Source organism: Hyla sarda, chromosome 4 (assembly GCF_029499605.1).
Source record: "Hyla sarda isolate aHylSar1 chromosome 4, aHylSar1.hap1, whole genome shotgun sequence".
NCBI lineage: Eukaryota > Metazoa > Chordata > Amphibia > Anura > Hylidae > Hyla > Hyla sarda.
The window spans coordinates 36,126,030-36,144,932 of record NC_079192.1 but is presented as its reverse complement, the minus strand read 5'-3'; the positions used below and the strand labels follow the sequence as shown (position 1 = coordinate 36,144,932).

General features: G+C 45.9%; 1 protein-coding gene across 4 annotated transcripts in view; it reads right to left on the bottom strand.

Annotated features, from left to right (window-relative positions):
- Positions 1 to 1,316: 1,316 nt before the first annotated feature.
- The window catches only part of SLC44A2 (solute carrier family 44 member 2), an 86,591-nt gene continuing 69,004 nt past the window's right edge, over positions 1,317 to 18,903 (bottom strand). For 3 of the 4 annotated variants that reach the window (XM_056570540.1, XM_056570538.1, XM_056570539.1), the window contains exons 9-22: positions 18,709 to 18,792; positions 18,367 to 18,479; positions 17,657 to 17,788; positions 17,098 to 17,197; positions 14,408 to 14,500; positions 14,112 to 14,196; positions 9,195 to 9,457; positions 8,652 to 8,746; positions 7,038 to 7,141; positions 6,541 to 6,614; positions 6,008 to 6,078; positions 4,660 to 4,748; positions 4,149 to 4,233; positions 1,317 to 2,503 (exon numbers count right to left, since the gene is read on the bottom strand). In XM_056570540.1, the coding sequence (XP_056426515.1) occupies positions 2,382 to 2,503; positions 4,149 to 4,233; positions 4,660 to 4,748; positions 6,008 to 6,078; positions 6,541 to 6,614; positions 7,038 to 7,141; positions 8,652 to 8,746; positions 9,195 to 9,457; positions 14,112 to 14,196; positions 14,408 to 14,500; positions 17,098 to 17,197; positions 17,657 to 17,788; positions 18,367 to 18,479; positions 18,709 to 18,792 (1,510 nt within the window). In that variant the 3' untranslated portion in view covers positions 1,317 to 2,381. The remainder of the gene's footprint in view (positions 2,504 to 4,148; positions 4,234 to 4,659; positions 4,749 to 6,007; positions 6,079 to 6,540; positions 6,615 to 7,037; positions 7,142 to 8,651; positions 8,747 to 9,194; positions 9,458 to 14,111; positions 14,197 to 14,407; positions 14,501 to 17,097; positions 17,198 to 17,656; positions 17,789 to 18,366; positions 18,480 to 18,708; positions 18,793 to 18,903) is intronic. The other variant, XM_056570541.1, reaches the window with a different exon arrangement.

Below are 18,903 nucleotides of genomic sequence, written 5' to 3'. Positions count from 1 at the left end.
ATACAAACTTCAGAACACGGCGCAAAAAATGAGCCCTCATACCGGCCCGTACACGGAAAAATAAAGTTATACGGGTCAGAAAATGAGAATTTTTTACGTAGGGGATCATTTTAACCGTATGGACCTACAGAATAAAGATAAGGTGTCATTTTTACCGAAATATGCACTGCGTAGAAACGGAAGCCCCCAAAAATTATAAAAATTTAATTTTTTCTTAAATTTTGTCGCACATTGAATTTTTTTTCCCGTTTTGCCGTGGAGTTTTTGGGAAAATTACTGATGTCACTGCAAAGTAGAATTGGTGGCGCAAAAAATAAGCCATCATATGGAATTTTATGTGCAAAATTTAAAGCGTTATGATTTTTAGAAGGTAAGGAGGAAAAAATGAAAATGCAAAAACAAAAAAAACCTGTGTCCTTAAGGGGTTAAAAATTTTTTTACAAAAATATAATTAAAAAAAATTATATATCTGGTATTGCTGCATGTGTAAATGTACGATCTTTGAAAATATGTTTATTATCTCATACGGTGAATAGAGTAAACTTTTAGAGATGAGCGACTTTACAGTAAATTCGATTCGTCACGAACTTCTCGGCTCGGCAGTTGATGACTTATCCTGCATAAATTAGTTCAGCTTTCAGGTGCTCTGGTGGGCTGGAAAAGGTGGATACATTCCTAGGACTGTATCCACCTTTTCCAGCCCACCGGAGCACCGGAAAGCTGAACTAATTTATGCAGGATAAGTCATCATCTCCCGAGCCGAGAAGTTCGTGACGAATCGAATTTACTGTAAATTCGCTCATCACTATAAACTTTTAAAAAAATTTCCAAACGCCAAAATTGATGGTAAGGTGTATATATTGTGTAGGCTTCAAAGAAATCAGCAGGATCAGAACGGCGCTGACGGGACCAGAGCACACAGCAGGAACAGGCGAAACAAGATTTATTGACCAAGATGCAACGCGTTTCGCTGCGCATGCGCAGCGAAACGCGTTGCATCTTGGCCAATAAATCTTGTTTGTGGTTAGAGTGCTGGGGCTACGGGCTCTAGCCCCGTGTCAAGGGTGTGAAGACTTTTCTGTGTAACCTACTAGATCTTTTGTTTTTGTACCCACAGGACCGATCATAAGAAGAGACGACCATCTGTACAAAACCTTTATTATCGATTAGCGGAGTCCATTTCTGAACACACTTTAAGGCGCAGGTTTAAACAAACTGCAGGGAGCAATGACATTTGGTATCTTAGTAAACATGGCGGACAGGATTATATATGTACAAATACATAAAACAAACACTCTCCATGCAAATATATATATATATATATAAAAAAAAATAACTATTAAAAACAAACAAACAATGTCCAGTTAACGTTCAATATAAATATGGCGACTGGGCACCAGGCACCAGTAGCCACATGGGACGATCTGAGTAGTGTAAAATAAAAATTAGGTTTCCTGGGAAAGCTGGGGCACAACCAATATGGTTATTGCAGCATTGTATCCAACTTTCCTAGGCTCCTGAGCGCTATGTCTGTCGTTATGCAACGATATGGCAATAAAAAAAATAAAAAATAAAAAAAAAAGATGTATTTGTACATAACTAGCCAGTTCAGGAGTCTAGAAATGCTGGGTAACCGTTTTAACCCAGCTTTCCCAGAAGCCAATATTACTAAAAATGTTGACTAAAATATTCTCCGTGTGGTCTTTTTCCGTCTTTATCAGGTCGGAGCTCAAAAATCTTCTGCTGAAGTGGATAGAAAAATTCTATTTTGGAGGAAGAGACAGGACATCATGTATATACATATCATAGCGTCGATATGATGACATCACCAGACACAGAATGGCGCACGTGTGTCCAGCCTGGGAGGAGGACATTACACACGGCGATGACATCACAACCATCATTTCCCGTCCTTGTTCTTTTTGTTCAGCAGTTTCTGTAGGTTGGACGACATGTAATAAGGTCTCTCAGTGGAGCCGTCGTTCCTTTCCAGATCTTCCACTGTGCAGGAGGGAATGGAGACGTGAAGATGGTGGCAATGCCAAGGTGAAGAGACATACAGAGAGACTACGTACCACAGGACATCATGACGGGGGCATACTGGTATAAAGAGGCACATATCTGATATGAGCTCGGGTCATGCAATAGGTAATACAAGGCACTGGGTGTTTGTACACACATGAAGGTATAGGCAGATTAACCCTTAGTTTCCCCCCCCCAAGAGGCTTCCCCAGGGCTCTGGTCTAACGCCATTAAAGTTACAGCCCCGTCTGACACTACCAGGTGCCCTGGCCTCTCTCCTGGGCATGAGGTACAGAAGAAAGAAGAAGGTTAGTGGTATCAGCAGAGAAGAGAAGAACGGTCAGAACCGCACGAGAACTTCAGCTTTGGCTTTCACTGGTTTTTAAGGGCTCGGCATCTTTTTTCAGCAAAATGCGGCTGAGTTCGGGAGACATGTAATATGGCCGCTCCAAGGAGCCATCATTCCTCTCCAGATCTTCACCTTGTTATGCGTCAGAAAGACAGATAGAACGATAGAATTGTTATAGGAGGAGGAGAGGGCGCAAAAGAAGGAGGAGAAGAAGGAGGAGGAGGAGCAGAGGGCGCAAAAGAAGGAGGAGAAGAAGGCGCAAGAGAGGAGGATAAGAAGGATGAGGAGGAGCAGAGGGCGCAAAAGAAGGAGGAGAAGAAGGCGCAAGAGAGGAGGATAAGAAGGATGAGGAGGAGCAGAGGGCGCAAAAGAGGAGGATAAGGAGGGGGAGCAGAAGGCACAAGAGAGGAGGATAAGAGGGCGCAGAGGAGAAAGAGGGCGCAGAGGAGAAAGAGGGCGCAGAGAGGAAAGGGCGCAGAGGGGAAAGAGGGCGCAGAGGGGAAAGAGGGCGCAGAGGGGAAAGAGGGCGCAGAGGAGAAAGGAGGGCGCAGAGGATAAAGAGGGGAAGAGGGCGCAGAGGATAAAGAGGGGAAGAGGGCGCAGAGGATAAAGAGGGCGCAGAGGAGAAAGAGGGCACAGAGGAGAAAGAGGAGGGGGAAGAGGGCGCAGAGGAGAAAGGGGAAAAAGGTGCAGAGGATAAAGAGGGGAAGAGGGCGCAGAGGAGAAAGAGGGGAAGAAGGTGCAGAGGATAAAGAGGGGACGAGGGCGCAGAGGAGAAAGAGGGCGCAGAGGAGAAAGGAGGGGGAAGAGGGCGCAGAGGAGAAAGAGGGGAAGAGGGCGCAGAGGATAAAGAGGGGAAGAGGGCGCAGAGGATAAAGAGGGGAAGAGGGCGCAGAGGATAAAGAGGGCCCAGAGGAGAAAGGAGGGGGAAGAGGGCGCAGAGGAGAAAGAGGGGAAGAGGGCGCAGAGGATAAAGAGGGGAAAAGGGTGTAGAGGATAAAGAGGGAGCAGAGGGGAAGAGGGCGCAGAGGATAAAGAGGGGAAGAGGGCACAGAGGATAAAGAGGGGAAGAGGGCGCAGAGGATAAAGAGGGGAAGAGGGCGCAGAGGATAAAGAGGGGAAGAGGGCGCAGAGGATAAAGAGGGGAAGAGGGCGCAGAGGAGAAAGAGGAGGGGGAAGAGGGCGCAGAGGAGAAAGAGGAGGGGGAAGAGGGCGCAGCGGAGAAAGAGGAGGGGGAAGAGGGTGCAGCGGAGAAAGAGGAGGGGGAAGAGGGCGCAGAGGAGAAAGAGGGGAAGAAGGTGCAGAGGAGACAAAAGGAGCAGCAGAGTGCGCAAGGATGGATGAGAGTGCAGGGAACAGGGAAGGTCACAGAAGATTTACAAAGATTAAAAAGGGGGTGCAAGGATGAGGCATAGAGACAGATTGGAGGATTAGATAGAAGTGGGAAAAATGGAAAAAGAAAAACCAGGATTAGTACAGGACAGGTCATCATACCATAGAGGAACTGGTGGATACATTAGACAGCACTGACATGTAGTACTCTGATGGCTGCAGGGGAAGAGAGCTGTCAGAACTTTGAAGGGAAGAGGATGGCATCGCCTGGTCAGACAGGAGCTGTCCAATCAGCTGCCTTGTTTAGTGCATCCTTAGGAAAGGGTTAATCCTCCAGCTCTCTTCCTCCTGTCAGTCACTGTGCGGCTATAGAAGTATAGACAGTGAGAGCTGGAATGAAGAGGCAGAGAGAAGAGATTCCAAGTCCATTCCTCAGAATACTTACAGAAACACAGGAAGAGGGTGTCCACACACATGCCGTACACACTGAAGAAGCCGTGGGCGATGAGGTAGGAACCAATCACCACCGTCTGTAAAAGAAATCAGGATGGCGGTGGATCTGTATACATTGTCCGATGGGGATATGGGCCAAGCTACTGCACAACCACAACTCCCAGGAGGGCATGCTGGGAATTGCACTTTTGAAACATCTGGAGCTGTGTTTCCCAACCAGGGGGGCCTCCAGCTGTTGCAAAACTACAATTCCAGCATAGACATGAATGGAGGGTGAGTGACGTGATGTCATGAGGGGGCGCGGCCATGACGACTGCCGCAGGGACCCAGTGTTTGTTTAGAACGCCGGGTGCTGCGGGAGATCGGGATAAGAGGTCTAGCAGCGGAGAAGCCCTTTAAAGGTGTACTCCGGGATATAAAAACATATTCCAGAGCACTCCTTTAAGACAGCAGTGCCACAGCAAACACTCACAAGTCAATGATAGTTTTTGGGGGACACTCACCAGAATCGGTACCCAGTAGTAATTGAGAGCGGGGGCAGTGTCCTGTATAATCTGGATGCGATGAGTAAAAAAGAAGAAAGCCAGGATTCCTGAAAATTTATAGTAAAAAATTACATTTTCAACAGAGAATAAGGGATCAGCGGAACGTCTGTAACGTGAAATGTTTCTCAGGATGTGACAAGCCAGAAGTATACTCCAGAGCTGCATTCACAATTCAGCTGATTGTCACTGGAAACAGTCAGCAAGATGGTCGTCAGATCACATAGGCTTAATGCTGGTGTATTTTTTCTGTACTTTACAGCGCCTGGTGTAATGACATCATAAAGTGCAGGTTTACCAGAGCGAGCCGGGAACACTGGGCAATTTCAGCTGTGCAGAATCATGAATACAGCTCTGGAGTATAAAACAGGAAGCAGATGCCATAAAGTCTGTTTATGGCAGGAGAAGAGTCTTTTCAGGCAGGCACTGACCTAAATGGGCCAATAGTCCCACCCTATGTCCCTATGTCTGCTCTTCCTCTGCACCCTCTGCTCCTCCTCTGTGCCCTCTACTCCTCCTCCTCCTCTGTGCCCTCTACTCCTCCTCCTCCTCTGCGCCCTCTACTCCTCCTCCTCCTCTGCACCTCCTCCTCCTCCTCTGCGCCTCCTCCTCCTCCGCGCCCTCTACTCCTCCTCCTCCTCGCCCTCTACTACTCCTCCTCCACGCCCTCTACTACTCCTCCTCCTCCTCTGCGCCCTCTACTCCTCCTCCTCTGTGCCCTCTACTCCTCCTCTGCGCCCTCTACTCCTCCTCCTCTGTGCCCTCTACTCCTCCTCCTCTGTGCCCTCTACTCCTCCTCCTCCGCACCCTCTACTCCTCCTCCTCCGCACCCTCTACTCCTCCTCCTCCGCACCCTCTACTCCTCCTCCTCCGCACCCTCTACTCCTCCTCCTCCGCACCCTCTACTCCTCTGCGCCCTCTGCTCCTCCTCCACCACCACCACTGCGCCCTCTGCTCCTTCTCCTTTGTGCCCTCTGCTCCTCCTCTGCGCCTTTTCCTCCTCCTTTACTCCCTCTGCTCCTCCTCTGCGCCCTCTGCTCCTCCTCCTTTGCTCCCTCTGCATACAGCTCTGGAGTATAATGCAGGAAGCAGTAAATCCGTCACAAAATTAGGATGCCATAAACTCTGTTAATAGCAGGAGAAAAAAAGGTCTTTTCAGTCCGGCACTGACCTAAATGGGCCAATAATCCCACCCTATGTCCTTGATGATGGTATGGCCCAACACAGGACTTTTCACTACATGCATGAACACATGTAGTCCAGTTCCGGGCACTACCTATTGCCCCTCTAGGTGGGATCGTGCACTTACCCACGCAGCCCACAACCAGCAACTTTCCTAGGAACAGCAGGAAGTCAGTGACTTTATCAAGGACTGCAACACTGTAGGAACAAAAGAGGAAGAGGTTATGCAATTCAACCATCAGGGGGCAGTATTGTAGAAGAAAATTTCAGTAGCAACTGCAGTGTTCCCAGACCTACGGCTCTCCAGCTGTTACAAAACTACAACTCCCAGCATGTTTTGCAACAGCTTGGGGAACATTGAGCTACTTCGAGCAATGCAATGACCGGTATTTATCCAACCAATCCTTCAATTCCATCAATGTTGCACCATATACCAGTGTTTCCCAACCAGGGTGCCTCCAGCTGTTGCAAAACTGCAACTCCAAGCATGCACGGACAGCCTTTGGCTGTCCGGACATGCTCGGAGTTGTAGTTTTGCAACATTTTGAAGCACCCTGGTGGGGAAACCCTGGTGTACACAATAACTGGTACTGAATATCATCAATGTGTTTTACTATGTATGACTATGGGTCATTGACTAATACCCTAAAATCCACTTACCGAATTATGTTTCTCATAAGCAGGAAGAAGGCGTTCCGAGCCGACGTGCAGAAGTTGGTGCCGTAAATGGCAATCTATAAAAAGACAGGTTGGTTAGTATCGGGGCATGCTGGGAGCAGTAGCCTTTAGTAGACCGATATAGTCTCTTCCATTGTGGAAAGCAGTGTTTCCCAACCAGTGTGCCTCCAGCTGTTGCAAAACTACAACTCCCAGCATGCCCGAACAGCCTTCGGCTGTCCGGGCATGGTGGAAGTTGTAGTTTTGCAACAGCTGGAGGCACACTGGTTGGGAAACACTGGAGCAAAGAACACAAAAACATATACAATGTAGTACCACTGATCACCACCAGTGGCCACTGTATTACTGTCTAAAAGCACAGTCAATTGTCACAGATTTGCTCCTCCCCCCGGGTCATCACATGACCTGCGACAAACTGCGAGTTCAATAAATACTCCCGGCATCATGGGAGTAATGATTCAGCGTTTCGCTCTTCTTACCATGATGTAGGCGTTCCGATTGAGGAACTTGATGAATTTTTCGAGGCACCAGAAACAGCACTTGAGGCAGCACAGCAGGAAGCGGGCACACTTATTATCAGCCCCTGAAAAAAGACAAAAAAAAATTATTAGTGGATCACACTAATGCCGGATTTGGTTGAGTATTTGCTGCTGCGCGCTTTCTACCCATTGAAGTCAATGGGTAGCAAAATCAGCTGTGTATTTTTCTACCCAATGATACAGCAGAGAAATTCGGCACTTGCGACCCTAACCTTAATAAGACCTGTCATTGTCAGCTTTCTGACAGTTTCCAGGCATTTACATTAGTGTTTTTATTACCCTACACAAACTTTAAGGGTAGGGTCACACTGAACGGATCCGCAGTGTATTTTATGCTATATTGTGCCTCCAGCTGTTCTCTCACCCCCCTCCCGTGTCCTGTTTACAGTGGTAATTCGCAGCTCCGAGCAGCCACACAGGGATCTGTGAGAGTCACCGCGCACATGGTACTTTGACATTGTGGCCGCTCAGCAATGTCTGTAAGTACACGCGATGACTCTGCCTACGCAGCTGCTCAGAGTGGCGCATTGCCGCTGTGAACAGGACATGGGAGGGGAACAGCTGGAGGCACAATATAGGGTTGAGTCATCAGCAGATCCACAGCGAAAATACGCTGCGGATCCGTTCCCGTGTGACCCTACCCTCGAAGTGAGTTTTTAGATGTTTAATGAAGAACTTAAGTTGTCCGTCTGTTTTCACACGTTGCATTTTTGACTTTTTTACAACAACTTTTTTTGTTGTGTTTCTGCTGCAAATGGCTTTAAAAAAATTACACTTTTTTAACCGCAATTTGCGTAACTGCTGTAAATAGGCCATTTCTTTTGCAGCGATTTTAAGAATATCACGGCAAAAAATAAAAATAAAAAATGCAATGTGTGGAAACTTGGGAGAGGTGTATAGTAACTAATATATATATATATATCCTGATCCCATAGAGATCACAGCAATAGTATATGGACAGAGGGGAGGTGTATAACTACTATATATCCTGACCCCATGGAGATAGCAGCAGTATATAGGTAGAGCTGGGAGGGGAAGTGTATTACTACTATATATCCTGATCCCATAGAGATAGCAGCAGCAGTATACAGACAGAGCTTGAGGGGAGGTGTAAAACTACTACTTATCCTGATCCCATAGAGATGACAGCAGCAATATACTGAAAGAGCTAGAGGGGAGGTATATATATATATCTCCTGATCCTATATAGATAGCAGCAGCAGTATACAGATCGAGCTGGAGGGGTATAACTACTATATATCCTGATCCCACAAAGATAACAGCAGCAGCAGTATACATATGGAGCTGGAGGGGAGGCAGCTTGAGATTAGTGTTATCCTGTAGTTCACAGGAAGTCAGCTGACCCAGGACAGGCCACTTTCTCTGGTACATTAAGCACACTGATTTTCTGTGGGTCAGTCTGGTGATCACATGACCCAGTTATAGTAGTGAAAGCTGCTGAATTTCAGTGTTCTACTCCTATATCTAAATAAAATGGCCAAGCCAGAGAGCCACCCCTGTGGTGATATGGTAAAAGGCAAAACTATAACTCACCTTTCAGTTTGTGGTCCAGATATTCCAACATGATCCTGATCAGCTGCACGATTGCAAGAATAAGAGACCCGAATGCCAGGGAACCCGTGTGGTATCTAAAAGAGCAATAAAGGGTATGAGACGCTGTGTGTTCTGCAGCACATTCACAGGCAAAATGTATGTTCCCCTGGTATAAACAGCGCCACCTATGTCCATTGGCGGTGTTTGATATTACAGCTGAGATTGAAACAAAGTATTGAGAAAGAAGAAGCATTTTTCCAGAAACAGCGCCACTCTTGTCCTCTGGCTTTGTTCGGTATTGCAGCTCATAAAATACCAGGAAGTAGATGCGGCTATTCTGTCACATGAAGTTAACTATTCTGCTTAGACAGTCCGACCTATGCTCTACTACAGTGGTCTCCAGCTTCTGCAGAACTACTACACCCAGCATGGCCTAATTCTACAATGACTAGAGTTGTTTGTGATCTTCGGATTATATAACAAATCAATATGGTTCTATCTCCTTTTCAGTGTTGGCTTCATTACATTGGTATAATCCCTCACCTGAGTGCACGGCCGAAGGAGGAGAAAATGGGGAAGGCGGGCATGTCCTCTGGTTTCTTGAAGGCCCAATAATAAGAGGCAAATGCCCCCGCCAGCGTCACCTGACCAAGAGCAATGACGAAGTTGGCCAGCCAGAGGAACATGAAGGCATTGTAGATCTGGAAGACGATCAGGTACTTGTGGTAGTAGGTCTCTCCTCCATAGAAGGCAAACTGGCAGGTGGCATCCGGGCAAATGCGGGAAATGTTGGTGGTGTTAAAAGTCTGCAAGGAAGAAACTAGAATGTTATTTAATTCTTAGCCAAATAGTAGGATTTTATATTTAGCTTTCTTGCAGATACTGGGCACGGGCTCTGTCACCCAAGAGCAAAAAAAGTGCACAAAGATGCGGCCTATCACAGGCCCTTTTACAGAGGGCACCTTTCACCTGCAAGGATCAAGAGTTCATAACCAACCCACCTCCCCACCCCCTCAACATGGCTCAGAGGACCAACCTTTCTCCCTGCATCCACCTGGGCAGCTACCCAAGTATTTCACTAAGTACGTTTAATGTCCTAGTACAGGACATAGTCCTGCACTACACTTATGTGATAGCCTGGGGGAGTAGGGTATGAGGGGGTGTAGCTGTGCGGTAACTAAATGGTTTCTGGTTAACCCTTGCTATTTGTGACGCCAGGGTGAGGGCTCCTCTGTAATGCTTTTCCTAACGCCACCCTTCCCAAGAGCGATAGGGAGGTAGAGAATAATGGAATGTCCACAACCGGAGAGTTTTGCTGAAACAGTTGTAACTTTTACTTAAGATTTTATGCAAACTTCATAACCGGAACAGTCTCTATACATACAACTGCACTTGGAGATTGACAAAGGTTGGGACCTTAATCAATTTAGAGTCTTTAGGATAATATGCGCTGTTCCACTGGATTTAGTTGCAGTCCAGTAGTCACGCTAGCTTTAGCGGGGCTAGCTTTAGCGGGGATTAGTTTAGAACTCACAGTTTAGTTCAGCTGAGGCCGGCAGGTTTTCTGGCCTAGCGCGTCTTTGAAAGTTGCGCAGATCCGTCCTGCTAGTCCGGCATCCATGAGAGCAGCAACCCAAGAGAGTGATAATTGGCTACAGCTCCCTTATATGGGCGGGGGTTGGACTGGAGCTGATTGGTCCAATACTTGTGTCAATCACCATTACAAAGGGTTATGAGTAACATGTGACCCAAGGACCTCCAAAGGTCCTCCAACATACCATAGAGGAATCAACACGGTCACATGACCGAAGGTCCTGCGATGCTAACAAGGCAAGTACTCAATACACTATCCTAAATACACACATTATCAAGTATATACACTATAAATACTATAGAATTAGAGTAGAATAGAGGCGACTAGGGGCTGTCCCACCTGGGGGACACTACCTGAGCGTAGTTACTCTGACTTTGGGGACCACCAAACTAGGTACGGTATGCAATACGGTACCGGGACACCACACTTAGGCCCTGTCAGGTAGAGTCCCTCGGTAACCTAGCAGCTCTCCCCTGCTGTTTCTATAATGTTCTTTATCCTACCTTATGTAAAGTCAGTGTCCTAATGTATTTATAGTCTAAAGGACCTGCAAGAAGTCCCAAGGACCTGTGGAGTGTCACAGGTTATGTTATGTTGTCACATGACGTTACCCAGAGAGCACCAGCTTAACCCATGACCTGCAGCTTCACCAATGGTCCTTAGTCCAGCCCCCCCACTATAAAAAGGGATGGCCATTACAATTCACTTCACTCTTCCTTTACTGAAAACCAGCCAGTACAGATGTCTCAGTGCTAGTGACCAGCATCTGGAAGACCACAAAGCTACAGTCATTCCAGTAAGTCAAAGTCTATGTCTGCTGTCACTACAAATAGTCAAGTCTTGCATATAGTCAAGCCTCAAGATAATGGTCTCAATTCTATTACAAGTATAATTGGTCCCAGCAAGCTGTGAGGTCCTTCTGGGTTCCTGACCACCTCTCTGGGAATCTGGCCTAGATGTGAAGATAATTCCATCTGTCTGCACTCAGGAAAGCCTCTGTTACACCATACCTGGTTGTGGACTCTCCTTTCCTTAACAAGCCATTGGAGCAGCGGAGATACCGTTTGTGTGGTTCCGATCTTAAAAACCACTCTGGCGTCATGAACACTAGGGGTTAACACCATCTGGCCCCACCGCCTACACCGCTACACCCCGTGGTCCCGCCATACACCATGGGTCACCATATATGTTCCTGCCTGTACATAGGCTGATTACACAAGTAGGCCTCAGGATCCCACTATATACAGGCAGGAAAAGAGAGAGATCCTGAGGCCTACTGTGTGTGACCAGCCTATAAACTATACCAGATGAACTGCAAAACAAAGGAGAAATCAGGAATTCAGACGGCGCTGACCGGGAGCAGGACATCAACGATGATACAGGTAAGTAAGTTTATTGACCAACATGCAACGCGTTTCGCTGCGCATGCGCAGCAAAACGCGTTGCATCTTGGTCAATAAACTCATTTACCTGTATCATCGTTGAGGTCCTGCTCCCGGTCAGCACTGTTTGAATTCCTGATTTCTCCTTTGTTTTGCAGTTCTTCTGGTACATTGATCTCATACAGGAAGGCTGCAGACCGGACCTTCTTTAACATATACACGAGATCCATTGTTTATGTGTTTACACAACCCTGTCCGGTAAACAGTTTTAATAATTCCTCTTACCATTGTATGGTGTTACCCTTCACACTGGAGTGCCTTTTGTTTCCACTTCAGCCTATAAACTGGCAGGAACATCTAGGAGATCCTGAGGCCTACTGAGTGTGACCAGCCTATGTACTGGTAAGAACAAATCGAGATCCTGAGGCCTACTGTGAGTGACCAGACTATGTACTGGTAAGAACATATGGAGATCCTGAGGCCTACTGTGAGTGACCAGCCTATGTACTGGTAAGAACATATCGAGATCCTGAGGCCTACTGTGAGTGACCAGCCTATGTACTGGTAAGAACAGATCGAGATCCTGAGGCCTACTGTGTGTGACCAGCCTATGTACTGGTAAGAACATATCGAGATCCTGAGGCCTACTGAGTGTGACCAGCCTATGTACTGGTAAGAACCTAGTGAGATCCTGAGGCCTACTGTGTGTGACCAGCCTATGTACTGGTAAGAACATATCGAGATCCTGAGGCCTACTGTGTGTGACCAGCCTATGTACTGGTAAGAACATATCGAGATCCTGAGGCCTACTGTGTGTGACTAGCCTATGTACTGGTAAGAACATATCGAGATACTGAGGCCTACTGTGTGACCAGCCTATGTACTGGCAAGAACATATCGAGATCCTGAGGCCTTCTGTGTGTGACCAGCCTATGTACTGGTAAGAACATCTAGAGATCCTGAGGCCTACTGTGTGTGACCAGCCGATGTACTGGCAAGAACATATCGAGATCCTGAGGCCTTCTGTGTGTGACCAGCCTATGTACTGGCAAGAACATATCGAGATCCTGAGGCCTACTGTGTGTGACCAGCCTATGTACTGGTAAGAACATATCGAGATCCTGAGGCCTACTGTGTGTGACCAGCCTATGTACTGGTAAGAACATATCGAGATCCTGAGGCCTACTGTGTGTGACCAGACAATGTACTGGTAAGAACATAGTGGGATCCTGAGGCCTACGGTGAGTGACCAGCCTATGTACTGGTAAGAACATATCGAGATCCTGAGGCCTACTGTGTGTGACCAGACTATGTACTGACAAGAACATATCGAGATCCTGAGGCCTACTGTGAGTGACCAGCCTATGTACTGGTAAGAACATATCGAGATCCTGAGGCCTACTGTGTGTGACCAGCCTATGTACTGGTAAGAACATAGTGGGATCCTGAGGCCTACTGTGTGTGACCAGACTATGTACTGGTAAGAACATATCGAGATCCTGAGGCCTACTGTGTGTGACCAGCCTATGTACTGGTAAGAACATATCGAGATCCTGAGGCCTACTGTGAGTGACCAGCCTATGTACTGGTAAGAACATATCGAGATCCTGAGACCTACTGTGTGTGACCAGCCTATATACTGGTAAGAACAGATTGAGATCCTGAGACCTACTGTGTGTGACCAGCCTATGTACTGGTAACAACATATCGAGATCCTGAGGCCTACTGTGTGTGACCAGCCTATGTACTGGTAAGAACATATCGAGATCCTGAGACCTACTGTGTGTGACCAGCCTATGTACTGGTAAGAACAGATCGAGATCCTGAGACCTACTATGTACTGGTAAGAACATATCGAGATCCTGAGGCCTACTGTGTGTGACCAGCCTATGTACTGGCAAGAACATATAGAGATCCTGAGGCCTACTGTGAGTGACCAGCCTATGTACTGGTAAGAACATATCGAGATCCTGAGGCCTACTGTGTGTGACCAGCCTATGTACTGGTAAGAACATATAGAGATCCTGAGGCCTACTGTGAGTGACCAGCCTATGTACTGGTAAGAACATATCGAGATCCTGAGGCCTACTGTGTGTGACCAGCCTATGTACTGGTAAGAACATATCGAGATCCTGAGACCTACTGTGTGTGACCAGCCTATGTACTGGTAAGAACATATCGAGATCCTGAGGCCTACTGTGTGTGACCAGCCTATGTACTGGTAAGAACATATCAAGATCCTGAGACCTACTGTGTGTGACCAGACTATGTACTGGCAGGACCATGTCCATTGTGCTCAGGTGTACAGTTCATGTACTACCTATACACCAGTAGGCAAACATTTTAATTCAGTTTCCAATACTAACTCATAGAAACCAAGGTCATACATGTTAATCTCTTTAAGCCACATTAAAACCCATGATTTCACCTACACAACTTTTAAAATGGGGCAAAATTGCTGATTTTTTAAATACAAGCACTTACCTCAGGGTCACAGGTTTTGCCGGCATAATCGCACTGCGTTTCATTAAACACCTTATAGATAGCATCATTGGAGGTGGAGAGGAAACTGTGGCAGGGTCAAGGACAGATAATAGGACTGAAAGAATGCATCGATGATCAGCTGTCTATAGGACTTACTTGTGGGTCCCGCAGCATCACCTTATGTCTGGGCCATTCGTTACATTAGGGGAGAGTTGTAGGTGAGAACAATCCCTATGGGGTAAACTCAGTAAAATAGGTTCAATTACAACATAAATATATATATAGATAAAGGATACACTGCTGTGATGGCCCAATAGGCAATACAAAGACACACCAACAGGAACGTAAACAGGGGGAACACCAAGGAACACATGACATGTCCAACCGCCCTGAGAAGAGAGAAACACCACATCAATACCCTGCAAGTAACATGCTGAAATATAAAAAGGACATTATTCTGCCCCAGTACAGGATAAGTAATGTAATGTATGTACACAGTGACCTCACCAGCAGAATAGTGAGTACAGCTCTGGAGTATAATACAGGATATAACTCAGGATCAGTACAGGATAAGTAATGTAATGTATGTACACAGTGACCTCACCAGCAGAATAGTGACTGCAGATCTGGAGTATAATACAGGATATAACTCAGGATCAGTACAGGATAAGTAATGTAATGTATATACACAATGACCCCACCAGCAGAATAGTGAGTGCAGCTCTGGAGTATATTACAGGATATAACTCCGGATCAGTACAGGATAAGTAATGTAATGTATGTAAACAGTGACCTTACCAGCAGAATAGTGAGTGCAGCTCTGGAGTATAATACAGGATATAACTCAGGATCAGTACAGGATAAGTAATGTAATGTATATACACAATGACCCCACCAGCAGAATAGTGAGTGCAGCTCTGGAGTATAATACAGGATATAACTCCGGATCAGTACAGGATAAGTAATGTAATGTATGTACACAGTGACCCCACCAGCAGAATAGTGAGTACAGCTCTGGAATATAATACAGGATATAACTCCGGATCAGGACAGGATAAGTAATGTAATGTATATACACAGTGACCTCACCAGCAGAATAGTGAGTACAGCTCTGGAGTATAATACAGGATAAGTAATGTAATGTATGTACACAGTGACCCCACCAGCAGAATAGTGAGTACAGCTCTGGAGTATAATACAGGATATAACTCAGAATCAGTACAGGATAAGTAATGTAATGTATGTACACAGTGACCTCACCAGCAGAATAGTGAGTACAGCTCTGGAGTATAATACAGGATATAACTCCGGATCAGTACAGGATAAGTAATGTAATGTATGTAAACAGTGACCTTACCAGCAGAATAGTGAGTGCAGCTCTGGAGTATAATACAGGATAAGTAATGTAATGTATGTACACAGTGACCTCACCAGCAGAATAGTGAGTACAGCTCTGGAGTATAATACAGGATATAACTCAGGATCAGTACAGGATAAGTAATGTAATTTATGTACACAGTGACCTCACCAGCAGAATAGTGAGTACAGCTCTGGAATATAATACAGGATGTAACTCAGGATCAGTACAGGATAAGTAATGTAATGTATGTACACAGTGACCCCACCAGCAGAATAGTGAGTACAGCTCTGGAGTATAATACAGGATATAACTCAGGATCAGTACAGGATCAGTAATGTAATGTATGTACACAGTGACCCCACCAGCAGAATAGTGAGTACAGCTCTGGAGTATAATACAGGATAAGTAATGTAATGTATGTACACAGTGACCCCACCAGCAGAATAGTGAGTACAGCTCTGGAGTATAATACAGGATATAACTCAGGATCAGTACAGGATAAGTAATGTGATGTATGTACACAGTGACCCCACCAGCAGAATAGCGAGTACAGCTCTGGAGTATAATACAGGATAAGTAATGTAATGTATGTACACAGTGACCCCACCAGCAGAATAGTGAGTACAGCTCTGGAGTATAATACAGGATATAACTCAGGATCAGTACAGGATAAGTAATTTGATGTATGTACACAGTGACCTCACCAGCAGAATAGTGAGTACAGCTCTGGAATATAATACAGGATGTAACTCAGGATCAGTACAGGATAAGTAATGTAATGTATGTACACAGTGACCTCACTAGCAGAATAGTGAGTACAGCTCTGGAATATAATACAGGATGTAACTCAGGATCAGTACAGGATAAGTAATGTAATGTATGTACACAGTGACCCCACCAGCAGAATAGTGAGCACAGCTCTGGAGTATAATACAGGATATAACTCAGGATCAGTACAGGATCAGTAATGTAATGTATGTACACAGTGACCCCACCAGCAGAATAGTGAGTACAGCTCTGGAGTATAATACAGGATATAACTCAGGATCAGTACAGGATAAGTAATGTGATGTATCTACATAGTGACCTCACCAGCAGAATAGTGAGTACAGCTCTGGAATATAATACAGGATGTAACTCAGGATCAGTACAGGATAAGTAATGTAATGTATGTACACAGTGACCCCACCAGCAGAATAGTGAGCACAGCTCTGGAGTATAATACAGGATATAACTCAGGATCAGTACAGGATCAGTAATGTAATGTATGTACACAGTGACCCCACCAGCAGAATAGTGAGTACAGCTCTGGAGTATAATACAGGATAAGTAATGTAATGTATGTACACAGTGACCCCACCAGCAGAATAGTGAGTACAGCTCTGGAGTATAATACAGGATATAACTCAGGATCAGTGCAGGATAAGTAATGTGATGTATCTACATAGTGACCTCACCAGCAGAATAGTGAGTACAGCTCTGGAATATAATACAGGATGTAACTCAGGATCAGTACAGGATAAGTAATGTAATGTATGTACACAGTGACCCCACCAGCAGAATAGTGAGTACAGCTCTGGAGTATAATACAGGATGTAACACAACACCCAGCAATCTGTCGCTCACCTACTGGACTCTTTAATGAGTGCGATGGCAATCATGATCCTTTTCCGGAGGAATATCAGCAGGAGGATGATGACTACTTCCATTATACACAGAATGATCACTGGAGAGACAAGACAAAGTCAGTAGATCTGCTCAGCAGAGGCAGAACTTGTAGCTTCTGGGCCCAGATGCAAAAAAAGCATAAGAGCCCCATGTGCCAATTATTATAATGGTCTCTTATGGGGCAGATATGATTTGGGACCCCCTTAGGCACGGGGGCCCCCATACGACTGCTACCTCTGCACCCCCTATAACTACGCCCCTGCTACTCAGCATCTGTAGCTCCAACCAAAATACACCAGTCACCCAGCTCATGTAACTAGTGAATCCGTTCATCTCTCTTCAGTATGCATTGGTCAGCTATTGCAGTATAATCCCATACCCACTGTCCCCCTATATCATCACCCTATATCATCCACTGCGTGTTCACAGCATCAGCTTTCGTTTAAGTGTTTTTATATATTCCATAAGAAAAAAAATAAATAAATTTAATCAAAAACACACACAACAAAGGACTTACTGAATGCCAGCCATGTCTGCTTCAAGTGCAGGTACACCCGTAAATCGCTCTGAAACCCAATGTCCGTCAGTTTGACATCAGAACCAGCTGTTCCCTTTAGTCGGGCATATTCCATGTAACAATGGAAGATTCCTGTAGGTGCCAAAAGGTAAGTCATTTAGGATGGGAACAGGAAAAATTAAAGGGGTTCTGCAGCGACCGACAACTTATCCCCTATTCGCAGGATTGGGGATAAGTGTCTGATCCCTGAGGGGTCTGACGGGTGGGACCCCTTGCGATCTCTCGTAGGCGGGCCGACACTGAGCAGCTCTGCACGGCTAATGCTAGTGTCGTCGACCTCACTAGGAGGTTGGCAGACATGCCCACTCCAAATCAGCTCTATGGGAGAGGCAGGGATGCACGAAAGCTGCATCTCTGCCTCTCCCATAGAGATATATGAAGGGGGCGTGTTGGCCGGGGGCCCGTACAGGAGATTAAGGGGGTCCCAGCGGTCGGACCCCCTGTGTCAAACACTTATCCCCTATCCGCATGTTGTCTATCGCTGCAGAACTGCTTTAAGGGAACTTGTTCTTTAAACTGTAAACTGTCAGAGGTTGCAAAAACTACAACTCCCAGCATGCCCGGACAGCCAACGGCTGTCCGGGCATGCTGGGGGTTGTAGTTTTGCAACATCTGGAGGTCCACAGATCTAGGAAGTTGCCACTACTCACCATATCCCATAACTGCGATCACCAGAACTATCATCACCCAGACCATAATCCCTGCCAGGAACCTCAACAAGACCACGAAAATCAAGCTGATGACCATGGCGATGACAAGTCCGCTGTAAAAACAGGATTGGTATAGATATTAGCTTTAACAAGGTACTGGCTCTCCTTGAGGAGATCCAGCTGGTGCAGGGAGTTCTACAAACAATGCGACCTGGGGGGGAAAAAAAAATGCTAATTAGCTGTCCTCTAATAAAGGAAGAAAACCGTGTCTCTAGTGCCACCTATAGGGAGATGAAATATTTTGTACATGTGCCATCATAGCAAAGATTTAAAGGAACTTACAGGATTATCCAGTACCAGGACACGGTGTAGTCCTCAAATATTTTCATAGCAACCTGCCGAGCCTCCAGCACCACATTGGCTTTTCTGTATGGAGAAAAAAAATATTAAATTTTTTATATATTTTTTTTTTTTTTTTTATCTAAGAGCCGAGGAACGTGCTCTCGAATCACCCAAAGTGCAAGAAAAAGTGCAAAC